Source organism: Terrapene carolina, unplaced genomic scaffold (assembly GCF_002925995.2).
Source record: "Terrapene carolina triunguis isolate 2854851 unplaced genomic scaffold, T_m_triunguis-2.0 Scaffold66, whole genome shotgun sequence".
Lineage (NCBI taxonomy): Eukaryota > Metazoa > Chordata > Testudines > Emydidae > Terrapene > Terrapene triunguis.
This window is the reverse complement of record NW_020664417.1, coordinates 55092203-55104754: the sequence shown is the minus strand read 5'-3', so window position 1 is coordinate 55104754 and position 12552 is coordinate 55092203. Positions and strand designations below refer to the sequence as shown.

At 40.5% G+C, this 12552-nt stretch overlaps 1 protein-coding gene across 1 annotated transcript in view; it reads left to right on the top strand.

Annotated features, from left to right (window-relative positions):
* The first annotated feature begins 471 nt into the window (after positions 1–471).
* The window catches only part of CWH43 (cell wall biogenesis 43 C-terminal homolog), a 40456-nt gene continuing 28375 nt past the window's right edge, over positions 472–12552 (top strand). The window contains exons 1-7 of the mRNA XM_024216265.2: positions 472–514; positions 2792–2983; positions 6080–6200; positions 6363–6517; positions 7618–7819; positions 8904–8992; positions 9993–10247. Of these exons, the coding sequence (XP_024072033.2) occupies positions 472–514; positions 2792–2983; positions 6080–6200; positions 6363–6517; positions 7618–7819; positions 8904–8992; positions 9993–10247 (1057 nt within the window). The remainder of the gene's footprint in view (positions 515–2791; positions 2984–6079; positions 6201–6362; positions 6518–7617; positions 7820–8903; positions 8993–9992; positions 10248–12552) is intronic.

Sequence of the window (12552 nt, the reverse complement as noted above, 5' to 3'; positions counted from 1 at the left end):
AGAAAAAACATGGTGCAACAACTTGAAGGAGGTGGACAGGAGGAGGAGACTGCAAGAAGAATGAAAAATGGGTTGTATCTGTATCAAATGAGCGCTAGCAATAGTAGTTGTAGTAATGCAAGGGGGGCTGGTGTACCTTGGGGAAAGGCAGCAGGAAACATTGAATGATTTCTGCAGAATTCCAGGCTCCTACCTGTGGTCAATGTGACAACTTAATGGCTTGCACAAGCTGGGATGCTGCCACCGAAATAGCAGCAGTAGCGTTTATTCCCTATTACACCAGATGGTGCTGTTGCGCTCAGCCCGCCTCCTGTTGCCTCTCCCAGGGGAGCAGGCTCGCAGCAGGTGGTACTGGCACTCACAGTGCAGCAGTCAGCTTGGAGGAGGATTAGCTGTTGAGCTGCCTTTTTTTCAGTCACTAGGGATATAACCTGTTTCCTAAAAGAAAGAAAATCATCTTTTTCTGGAGCGATGTTTCTCCTTTGGAAAGAAATTTTGATGGAAACCTTATTGGGTAGGTGTCTCTGACTCTGAGCAGGAGTGCAGATGTTTAATTCATTGCTAACAGTTTCTTATGCTCTTGTTTAATTCATTTTACTTTTGAAGCTTGTGATTAGCTCTCAGACATGGGTATCTTGTCAAAAGGACATTGCTGCAGCAAACTGCTCTGGAGATTGAGGGATTAATGCTTCCAGCTCACACCTGCCAGGTCTCACTCATTGAGGCTAGAGAGAGAGTTCCTCATTTTGAGACTAATGTTAAGGGCAGTGTTTAAAGTCTTTCCTCTTGAAAATGGAATAGTTTTTGTGGGTGTTTTGATAAGATATTTAAAATCATCTGCCTTATTCAAATTGTCCTGACTTCAGAGTGATTTCAGACAAAGAACTAGAAACAATACCCCCTACAATGAGGAAATAACTGGTGGCTTTTTAAATACTGCTCACGAAATATACTAGCAGAGGAAAAAAATCTTTTTACCGGATGGTGGTTTGAATGAGTTGCTTCTTCTGACGTTCCCTAATTTCATAGGGTCAGAACCAAGATGAATGTGAGTCACTTGACTAGGTTTCTTTATTGGCTGTCCTGGATTTTTTCTATTGTCTGAAAGCCAATTGAGGTTAAGTTTTATGTTTTGAAAAAACAACAACCCTATAGTGTACGGAATTAACAGAAATAAAATTGTGTAAGGCTTCTGTTTGTGTCTCATGTTACTCTCTACTGTGGTGTTCACCTCAGAGGTGGCTATATTTCAGTGATCGTCTCTAAGGTTGACAGAGTACATTAAAGGCTTTAGATGAAAGATATAATGCATCATTTGAAAGCTTTCAGAATAGGTCTAAGTAGGCCATCAGTCTATGACTATGTGTGCAGAATATTCATGGCAGCACTGTGTGTGGGAAAGTGCCCAAACTGGTGTGCAAATATGTGCCTTTCCTCTACCACCTCATCGCAGAGAGCAGCTAGTTTTCTGTTTTAGTAGTTAGCAACTTGCAGAGAACATATGAGAGAGAGCGTGCAAAAGAAAAATGTTGATCTAGTTGATGGGGGGAGAGGGAATATTGTGTTCATGGTGTTATTATACAATGATTATGGTCTATTTCTTCCTTGGCTGCTCAAAAATAAAAATGGAATGAATGGGATTCTGTCAAGTTCAAATTTGGCTTCAAATTTAGAAAAAGCAAACAAAACCCTCAGCTTTTAAGAAACTTAAAATCCACAGATAATGTTTATTGAAGGTACTTTAAAATAAAATAATCCAATGGAAATAATAATAATAACAATAAAAAGACTCCTGCAGAGTTTGTGACCAGAATCATACTGGTGTGTGAGAACTTGGAAGTGACACTGACTATAAAAATAGTAAAACAAAGAACCTCCCCGTCAAAACAGCATTTCCAAATTGTGAAAAATGTAAAAAGAAAACAGCATGCCTAAGGGAAAAGTAGATTTAATTTTAGTTTTAATGGGTAGGTAAACATGTTTTTACTAATAACTTTGGTTACGATATCACTTTTTTAAAAAAAGTGTTATGCTGCTTCATCTTAAGCCTGGTGAAAATGAAGGGAATTGAACTTGCACCATAGAATAGAATTATTACACTGATAATTTTGGAATTTATACACCTAATATCATAATTCTTGGAAAATATTTTTAGATCATCCTATGGCGTTCGACTGTTTCCTATCAATCTGAATCTTTTTCATCTTTTAGGTACAGTCAGAGACTTTTCACATGCTTCCAGTAAAGGATGTGCATAAGTGTTTGTAAGACTGGGGCCTTACATTTTGTGGGCAGCTGCAATGTCAGTGCCACACTCTCACAGAATTTTTTTACCTGTTTAGTATGGTTGGGGTAAACCAAACCATTAGACTCATGCACTGGACCCTGATCCTGCTTTCTGATCTGCTGGTACAGATCCCTGCATCTGTGCAGAGCTTCTGAACAGATTCTGTTTGCAAGATCGAGGCCTTGGTCTATGGTATGACTCTTCTTCATCTGTCTGCATTGATTGTCTGGTAGAAAAATTGTCAGTTTGAAGGTAAAATAGGGTGGCCAACTGCCCATCAATGTGTCTTCTGATCTGATGAACTGTTAATTGTTTCTTCTCTAGCCTTCTAGCTTTTATGGCAAATATAGTTATTTAACATGAAATAAGAAAATATTTCTCTCCAGAAAAGCCATTGTTATCTAGTTAAAGATCAAATTTCTGAACTCTAAGCAGTACTTTTCAGGTAATCTCAAATTAACCATGATATGGGAAATATATAATGTAATTTTTTCTTTATTTTAGGCTACATTTCCTGGTCACTCTACCATGCTCTTCCACCCATGATATATTACTTTCCTCTACAAATATTGGCACTTACTGGTTTGGAAGCTTTTGCTGTAGCTTTCTTTTCTCCAGTATTATTAATAATTAGTCCTTTATGGAAACTGGCGAACAACAAGTACATCCTAGCTCTGCTAAGGCTGACTATGGTTGGTAAGTATAATTTGTGGTTTGCTTAACCTTTCATCAATATAAAGTATTTCTAATACACCCATCACCATAGTATCTAGGTGCAAGATTAAACATTCCAAACTGTCTTAAATTTTAAGTGACCCTGAAAACACGTTAACATGGACCGTCCTCTCTGCCCACCCCCCTTCTTCTCTTAAGCTTTTCAGTAAAATATCAGAACTATCTCAGGCATTCATGGCATTGGTTTTTAGAACAGTACTGCATAGCTAAAGGCAAAGCCAATTATAATTGTTTGTAAATAGAGCCTCTTATTTTATCACAAACCCTACTTTGTAGGAAAAATGCTTTTTAAACTCTATTACAAAAAAGAATTGGCATGCCAGATGGGATCAGTGGTCTATCTACACCAGTACCATGTCTCTGACAGCAGACAGGGACCAGATGTTTTAAAGGAAGGTGAAAGAAATCCAATGACGGACAATTACGAAATAATCTGCTCAAGGGGAAAGCTTCTTCCTAACCATCAGTTAGCAGCTGCCTTATGCCCTGAAGCATGAGGGTTTATTTCCCCTCTTTATTATTATTATTTATTATTTTTATTTATTTAACTGTGGATGTTCTCATTCTTTATATAAATGTTTAATCCTTTTCTGACTGCTAAAGTCTTGGTTTCAGTGATATTTTGTGGCAAACAATTTCTGCAGGTTTATTAGATAAAACTGGGTACAAAGTATTTTACTGATCATTTTTAAATGTTGTTTTTCAGTGTAATTGATTGTCCCCTCCTTCTTGTATTAGGAGAGAGGCTAAACAGGACATTGTGTTCACTTTCTCCATACCATTAATTGTTTTGCATATCTCTATCATATCTCCTCTGTGAAGGGGTATATAGACCCCACACTGATGAGGAAGGTGCCAGAGCAGCCCTGTGTGCGACACTAGCCTTGCCCCTGTTGATCATGTATGGCAGATGTAGGGAAGAGGCTTTTAAAAAGGAAGAAACTGCAGTCAGCTGAGGGAAGAGATCACCCTGAGCAGGAAACTGCTGGAGCAACTCCTGAAGCCACAGGGGAAACTCACATCCAGGAGATCTCCACCCCAGCCCTATGGGGAGTGCAGTGAACTCCCAGAGTAAACCTGACAGAGTGTGCCCAATTCAGCAGCCTATCCAGAAGGACTGCTCAATAAACCATTGTGCGGACAGCCCCTGAAGTAAGATACTGTTGGCCTTGTTTTCCCCCTAGAGGAGCTCTGGGAAGAAGTTATTCTCGAGTGTGCCGGGACATTTAGTGTTCCTTTTGATCCCACACCAGAGAAGACATAAGAAGGCCTGCAAAGGGCAGGGTCCCCTTTGCAAGAAGTAAGGAACTGGGGCCTGTGTATAAGCCTTAGGGTTGCCAGGCGTCCAGCTTTCGACCAGAACGCCCAGTCAAAAAGGGACTCTCGTGGCTCCGGTCAGCACTGCAGACTGGGCCGTTAAAAGGCCGGTCAGCGGGGCTAAGGCAGGCTCCCTGGCTCTGCACGACTCCCGGAAGTGGCCAGCATGTCCCAGTGGCCCCTAGGCGTAGGGGCAGACAGGGAGGCTCTGTGCACTGCCCCCGCCCTGAGCACCGGTTTCGCCTCACTTCAGTCCCCAGCAAAATCATGGAGCAGGTCCTCAAGGAATCCATTTTGAAGCACTTGGAGGAGAGGAAGGTGATCAGGAACAGTCAACATGGATTCACCAAGGACAAGTCATGCCTGACCAACCTGATTGCCTTCTGTGATGAGAGAACTGTCTCTGTGGATATGGGGAAAGCGGTGGATGTGATATATCTTGACTTTTGCAAAGCTTTTGATACGGTCTCCCACAGTATTCTTGCCAGCAAGTTAAAGAAGTATGGATTGGATGAATGGACTATATGGTGGATAGAAATCTGGGCTCAACGGGTATTGATCAACGGCTCAATGTCTAGTTGGCAGCCGGTATCAAGTGGAGTAACCCAGGGGTTGGTCCTGGGGCCGGTTTTGTTCAACATCTTTATTAATGATCTGGATGATGGCATGTATTGCACCCTCAGCAAGTTCGCAGATGACACTAAGATGTGGGGAGAGGTAGATATGCTGGAGGGTAGGGATAGGGTCCAGAGTGACCTAGACAAATTGGAGGATTGGGCCAAAAGAAATCTGATGAGGTTCAACAAGGACAAGTGCAGAGTCCTGCACTTAGGAAGGAAGAATCCCATGCACCGCTACAGGCTGGGGACCGACTGGCTAAGCAGCGGTTCTGCAGAAAAGGACCTGGAGATTACAGTGGACGAGAAGCTGGATATGAGTCAGCAGTGTGCCCTTGTTGCCAGGAAGGCCAACGGCATATTGGGCTGTATTAGTAGGAGCATTTCCAGCAGATCGAGGGAAGTGATTATTCCCCTCTATTTGGCACTGGTGAGGCCACACTTGGAGTATTGCATCCGGTTTTGGTCCCCCCACTACAGAAGGAATGTGGACAAATTGGAGAGAGTCCAGTGGAGGGCAACGAAAATGATTAGGGGGCTGGGGCACATGACTTACGAGGAGAGGCTGAGGGAACTGGGGTTATTTAGTCCACAGAAGACAAGAGTGAGGGGGGATTTGATAGCAGCCTTCAACTACCTGAAGGGGGGTTCCAAAGAGGATGGAGCTAGGCTGTTCTCAGTGGTGGCAGATGACAGAATAAGAAGCAATGGTCTCAAGTTGCAGTGGGGGAGGTCTAGGTTAGATATTAGGAAAAACTTTTTCACTAGGAGGGTGGTGAAGCACTGGAATGAGTTACCTAGGGAAGTGGTGGAATCTCCATCCTTAGAGGTTTTTAAGGCCCGGCTTGACAAAGCCCTGGCTGGGATGATTTAGTTGGTGTTGGTCCTGCGTTGAGCAGGGGATTAGACTAGATGACCTCCTGAGGTCTTTTCCAACCCTAATAATCTATGATTCTATAAAACAAATATACCTATTTTCTATCAACGTGCATTTCTGCTGGTGATTTAAAAGTGTATTGTTCACATGTGTATGTGCAGTTGAACAAATGCGTAGGAAATCATTATTATTTGATCTCTTTTGAAAATACAGCCCTTTAAAATCAGTGTGTGTGTTTGTTTGCAGGAAGTGTAGCTTCATACCAAGCTCCAAATGCTATACTCCGAATACTGATCTTGGCTCCAGGTGTTTGTTCCTCTCTCGTGGTTCAAACAGTAACATGGTGGTCAGGAAACAGTTTACAAAGGTATTGTCCATATTTATAAAGATTACATGACTGTAAATGGCTTCTCTTTATTCACAAATTCATGAACTAAATATCAGTTGTGCAATAACTAAGGCCTGACAGTCACTATAACACTTGTTACAAAATGCACCAGGTACTCGAGAATGGATTCTGTATTTACAGGTACAACAGGATCTGGGGATTCATACTAGGGAAGATTCTTCTACTGGTGCTCCGAATCTGGTATACTTCACTAAACCCAATCTGGAGCTGTCAGACTGCCAACACCATCATACTGATGTTGGGTTTCATAGCAGCTGTTGAGCGAATTTATGCAGGTAAACATATTACAGTAAAAAACAAAAACAAAAAAAACTTCTGACAATATCCAAGGCTTAATGCCGCACATAGGCAAACATTAATGTCTTTTGTAAAATCAGTTACTGTGCCTTGATGCATCAATACATTTGTATACTTTATAGGGTTCTTTTACCTGTTTATCAGCTGGCAGAATTAATCCCTCAATAAAGAATGTTGTTGTTTTTTTCATTTAAATGGGCTGTAGTACATGGATGCTGCTAGCGATGCCCATTGCTAATATTAATAATGCAGCAATACACATATTGTGTGCCCCCTGAAGTGTGCCTGTTTGATTGGTTAGAGCTGTGCCTAAATGGAGCGGCAGTGGATTGTCTCAGACAGTGCTAAGCTTCAAACCAAAGATTGAACTACTGTTTGATAGGATACTAGTCTGGGAGTGAGGAGACCTAGGTTCTCTTCCCAGCTTTACCATTGATTTGCTGTATGACTCAGGCATGTCACTTAGCTAGCCTCTGTTTTCCCATCTGTAAATTGGAGATAATGCTTATATTTGAAAGGTACTTTGATATCTGTGGAGGAAAGGTACTATATAAGCACTAAGTAGTATTGTACTCTATTAGATGTGGTCTTTCCAAATCAGTGCTGGGGCATGTTGGCAAGGCAGCGTGGGGAGGCTAGTGCTGTCACTGCTTATGCTGTGTCTGTTTAGTGGCTTATTCCCAGGGATGGCTGACAGCTATGGGAAGTGAGTCTGGCACGTTTCATAACAACTAAATCTACTTAAAAAAACTTTAAAAAGAAAAAAGTTGTTAATATGTGCCATGTTATCCACATAAACTACCTCCCTACAGTAGATAGCTTCACTTCCCAAAGCTTCCTATGCATGGCAGATTTATTTGTGACACATTGTTGGCCTCTTCTCTGTGCTTCCTATTTGGTGTCCTGCCACTTGCCTTTTGACCAGCCACATATCATGTTGTGAACAGATTTTTGTGCCTAAGTTGGTAAACTTCCAGGACTGTTTTGTGATCCCAACTGTTTTTTCTTAATAAACCCTGCTAAAAAGATTTAACTTGTTTGCACACATGTAAAGTGTGTGTTCATGTCATTATTCTAGGCACAGAGAGTGTGAAGCAAGAAGCAAACAAGACTGGTGATGCAGCAAAAGAAACCATTCCTAGATCTAACTGGCTTTTGTCAGGAGCGGCTTTTGGCAGTCTGATGTTCCTCACATTATGGATTTTTGGAGAGGTCTCACTCGTTTCTAGGTGGGCTGTGAGTGGACATCCACACCATGGACCAGATCCTAATCCATATGGGTGAGAAGCGTTTGGTTTTTTTCATTCTTTGTAAAGTAGTAACTAAAGTGCCAATCCTGCAATGACATTCATGTGGGTGCAGGGTTATTCCCACACAGAGCTCATTTCAGGATTGCAGCCTATATGTATTAACTGGAGGCGGTAATCAGAGAAGGAACAAAGTCCTTCTCCATTATTCTTGTTCTCAGATATGAAGTGCTTAGATGTGACCCTTACTGGTCTGGTTTGAACCCCAAAGCGTGTCACTAACACAATTAGGCTCTGATCCTTGACTGGGTCATCTGGGTTCTACTGAAATATAATTTGGGAGGAGATTTGGTATTTCAGCTATACATCTGATTTATGACACTAAAATATTTTAAAATTAAGACACATCATTCAATGACTTATTAATGCAAAAGATTTTGCTATAAGGTACAGTAAATTAACCCAGTTCTGCTCTTTTTGATTTAAATGGGAACAGGATCAGGCACAATATAAGTAAACTCAAGAAGCAAATTCATAAGCTAACATGAAATTGGATCACTTTAGAAATAAAGATGCAATAAAGTTTGCTCATCAGAGTTCCAAAATCTAGAAGAAAACTGGATTAGTTATCTTGTTAGTTAATTAGTCAACTCACTGTAGTAGTGGTTTTAGTGTCTCTGATAGTTTGTGGCTTAGTGTGCAAAAGGGCCACACTATATGGTCCATTTGTAGAAACTATGAAAATATTTCTGTTCAGCCTGGATTTCTCCCCTTCCCCCTCTCTTCTTTTCTTTTTTGTACGTGATCTTGCAGCAATGTGTTAATGATGCTGCTGAACCTCCTTCACATGTATTTCTGTGATTAAAAACCCCTGTGATACTCTAAACTGAACACGTTTGGTTTCACTGCAGGATGAAATGGAAAGCGAGCTGCGTACAGGTAAAAATATGTGTGCTCAAATAAAGGTTCTCTAATAGCAAAAGAGTCATAAAATATTATTGGTAACTTTTTTTTGCACAAATGTTGTCTGTTTAATCTGAAAGTCTCTCTTTCAGTGTCATGTATTACAAGATTATAGTGATGTGTACTTTTTTTTTTTTTTTTTTTTTTTTAACAGAGGTGCAGTTCTGTTGGGAATGGCCCATGGAGTGATGATTTCCTTTTTGTCTTTGTCTTCATTCACCAGTTTTGGCTTGTGTCTTACAGGTATGAGCAAATCTGGTGTGGGCATGCTGCATTACTTTATTTCTAATACTTCACCTAATCCCTCCCTTTTTGTTTGTGCCCTCATGCCTAAAAAAGCATTTTATTTTTCTTCATTTCATGAGTAGATGCTAAAGAAAATAGTTTTATTAACAAGTGGCATAGGTTATCTATGTGCTGCCTATCTGGTCCCGCCTTTCCTCTGTACCAAATGTATCACTTTTAGTGTACCTGTACTTTGTAGGCCAGTGGATAAGAATCATGAGCCAGAGCTCCACCCTAGTGTAAATTACTCCTTCTGTAATTTACACCAGCTGGGGATCTGGACCCCTTGAGTGCAGTCTGTTTGTTCACCTTTCACAATATGTGTGCTCTATGGGGCTGAGCCACCACAAAAATATTTTTAAAATAATATTTTACTTTTATAAGCATATTCCATGTTATCAATATTGTGTTTCAGGCCAAATCCCACTGCAATCAGTGGGAGTGTAGTAAGGTAAGTACACTGCAGTCTGTGAAAGGTAAACAAGTTCCTGGCTGTCGCATGGCAACTCAAGTGGTGTATAAAAGCAAGGGGAAGCCCAGTGGAGGGAGAGATAAGAGGAAGGGTGCATCCTCTCCCCACCTAATACATCCTGCACTGCCCTTATGTTATCACAAGGAGTTTTTCTGCAAGAGAAACTATATGGCTTTAGCTCTTGATATTTTCTAGATCCTCTTACCCAGCTAAGTGAACAGTCTTTAAGAAAATGAACTCAAGAGTGTCTTTCATTGACTGACTGTAAGGAAAAGCCATCCCTAATAATACTATATGGAGTGCCCATTCTCACTCCAACCACACTTATATTTTCCATTAAGTACTGTACAGTATATTTCTGGCTGCTATACATTTTTCTCTAAGCCTTTTAGAAAACTGAATTTTTCAAAGCAAGTGTGAACATGAGGAGGAAAATAAAGTGTAACTGATCATGACTCACTGACAGTCTTTTGTGTCCCTTCACAGGCATGGCATCTGCAGCTGGTCTCCTTTACTTAAAGACCTGGGGTGCAGCTATAGCAGGCAACATTCTTGCTGTCTTTACCATGTGTATGTGGCCTCGACTGACTGGACGTTTTGTTAGCTGTCTGCATCCTGGAAAAGCCATGAGTACAGCCATGTTTGTCTATGTCCTAGAGTTATTCTTCTGTGTGTGGTGCACAGCTTATAAATTTGTACCAGGAGGAATTTATGCTAGAGAGAGCTCCCACCTTCTTTTAGGTATGTCTGTGATCCTGAATTAAGACAACTAGAAAATATACTTTTTTTTAGCCTCAAGCAGTCATTTAAAGCAATAAATGGTCCTCCTCCATGCACATCTCCCATTGACTTGAATGTGGTGGGAGTTATCCATGTGGGAAGACAGCCAGATAAGAAATATAATTAAAAATTACAAATCGACTAGCTTCTGTTTTGTTTAAAATTAGTTTAAAATATGGGCAGAAAATAAAATATTCAACTTGGGGAAAATGTAAAACGGAATGGAAATATTCATTGGGAAAGAGAGATCTAGAAATATTGTAAAAGAGACCTAGAGGTGATAGCTGCCAGTAAATATGACTTGAGTTTGCATGGCAGCAAAAAAGGCCAGTACAATGTAGGCCTGGGTTCATAGGAATGTGATCTCATAAAGCAGAGAGGTAAGTCTGTCTTAATGGCTCTTGTGAAGATTACGTCAGACCAACCTCATCTTTGCTGTAACTCCTCACCAACTCAGATCTCAGAGTAGCAGCCGTGTTAGTCTGTATCCGCAAAAAGAACAGGAGTACTTGTGGCACTTAGAGACTAACACATCTATTTGAGCATAAGCTTTCGTGGGCTACAGCCCACTTCTTCGGATGCATGTAGTGGAAAATACAGTAGGAAGATATATATATACGCAGAGAACATGAAACAATGGGTGTTACCATACACACTATAAGGAGAGTGATCAGTTAAGGTGAACTATTATCAGCAGGAGAGAAAAAGACCTGTTTGTAGGGGTAATGAAAATGGCCCATTTCCAGCAATTGACAAGGAGATGTGAGGAACTGTGTGTGTGTGTGTGTGGGGGGGGAATAAGCATGGGGAAATAGTTTTACTTTGCCATTTTCATTACCCCTACAAACAGTTCTTTTTCCCTCCTGCTGATAATAGCTCACCTTAACTGATCACTTTCCTTATAGTGTGTATGGTAACACCCATTGTTTCATGTTCTCTGTGTATATCTTCCTGTCGTATTTTCCACTACATGCATCCGATGAAGTGGGCTGTAGCCCACGAAAGCTTATGCTCAAATAAATGTGTTAGTCTCTAAGGTGCCACAAGTACTCCTGTTCTTTCAACTCAGATCTGTGTCAGAAAGATACAGACCAATAGGCAATACATTGGAGAAGAAGAACAAATGGTATGAGCATATGGAGGGACTAGCTTAAGAGTGAAATTCTAAACGCTAAATTTGTATCTTTTTACAAAGTGACTTATGTTAAGGTGAGGAGGGGGAAACAATCTGGTGAAGTGAATGGTATGAACGGGTAAAAATTTCTAAAGCATTATTTAGCACCTATGGTAGACAAACAAAGCCATGTTTAAAAATGATAGCTGGTTACCTACGGCTAACCATGCCCAGGTAAATGGTATTCAAATGTAATTGATTATATTATATTTTGACTGGGGAGTGGGGAATGTATTCTTTATATACTTTACTTGATTCATGATTGTCCAGACAGTTTTAGGGTGCAGATATGCCTTTGCTATCACTCTCCATCTTTTTAAATTTTCAGGCTGAATGTATGCTGTTTCAAATACTATAGGAATAATTTTCAGCTTTTTATTTATATGGGTTTTTTTTTAACTTTCTTTGCTCTTGGAATATGCTGGAGATCAGGAGATCCAACCTTCACAATTCATTTAAACTTTATTTTAAAAAGGTGTGTGTGAAGAAAGTGCTTATCAGAGAAGTGTCAAATACTTTCAGAAATAATGCTTTTACAGAGCACAAATTGTTATATAATCGATCTCTATGACACTCCCTTGGAAATACACATTTGTGATTCAGAGGGCGTGGCCATTGGGTGATAATATAGAGGGGTCCCCAGTTTACAGTGCCTTCAGTTGGCAACATAAAAACTATGAGCTGGATCTGTGGCAATCAGTGGAGCTGACTACATCAATTTACATTAGCTGAGGATCTGGGGAAGTTATGGTTTCTGGGTATTTAGCACCACTCTATTGCTTATAAAACTTTTTTCGTCTTATATCAAGAGACTGTTTACTACTGTATTTCCTCCCTAACAGCATGGCTTTCGGCAAACATCTTGTTTCTTTTGGTTTCTTTCAGGTGTCAATACTATTTCCTGCTCTCTCTTCCTGTCCAATATCCTGCCTTTTTCTCACTGCAACTTGGGTAGGGATCTGCCATGTGGGAAATAATGAAAGTAAGATTATTATGTTCATTACTGTGAGGTTTCAGAGTAGCAGCCATGTTAGTCTGTATCCGCAAAAAGAACAGGAGTACTTGTGGCACCTTAGAGACTAACAAATTTAT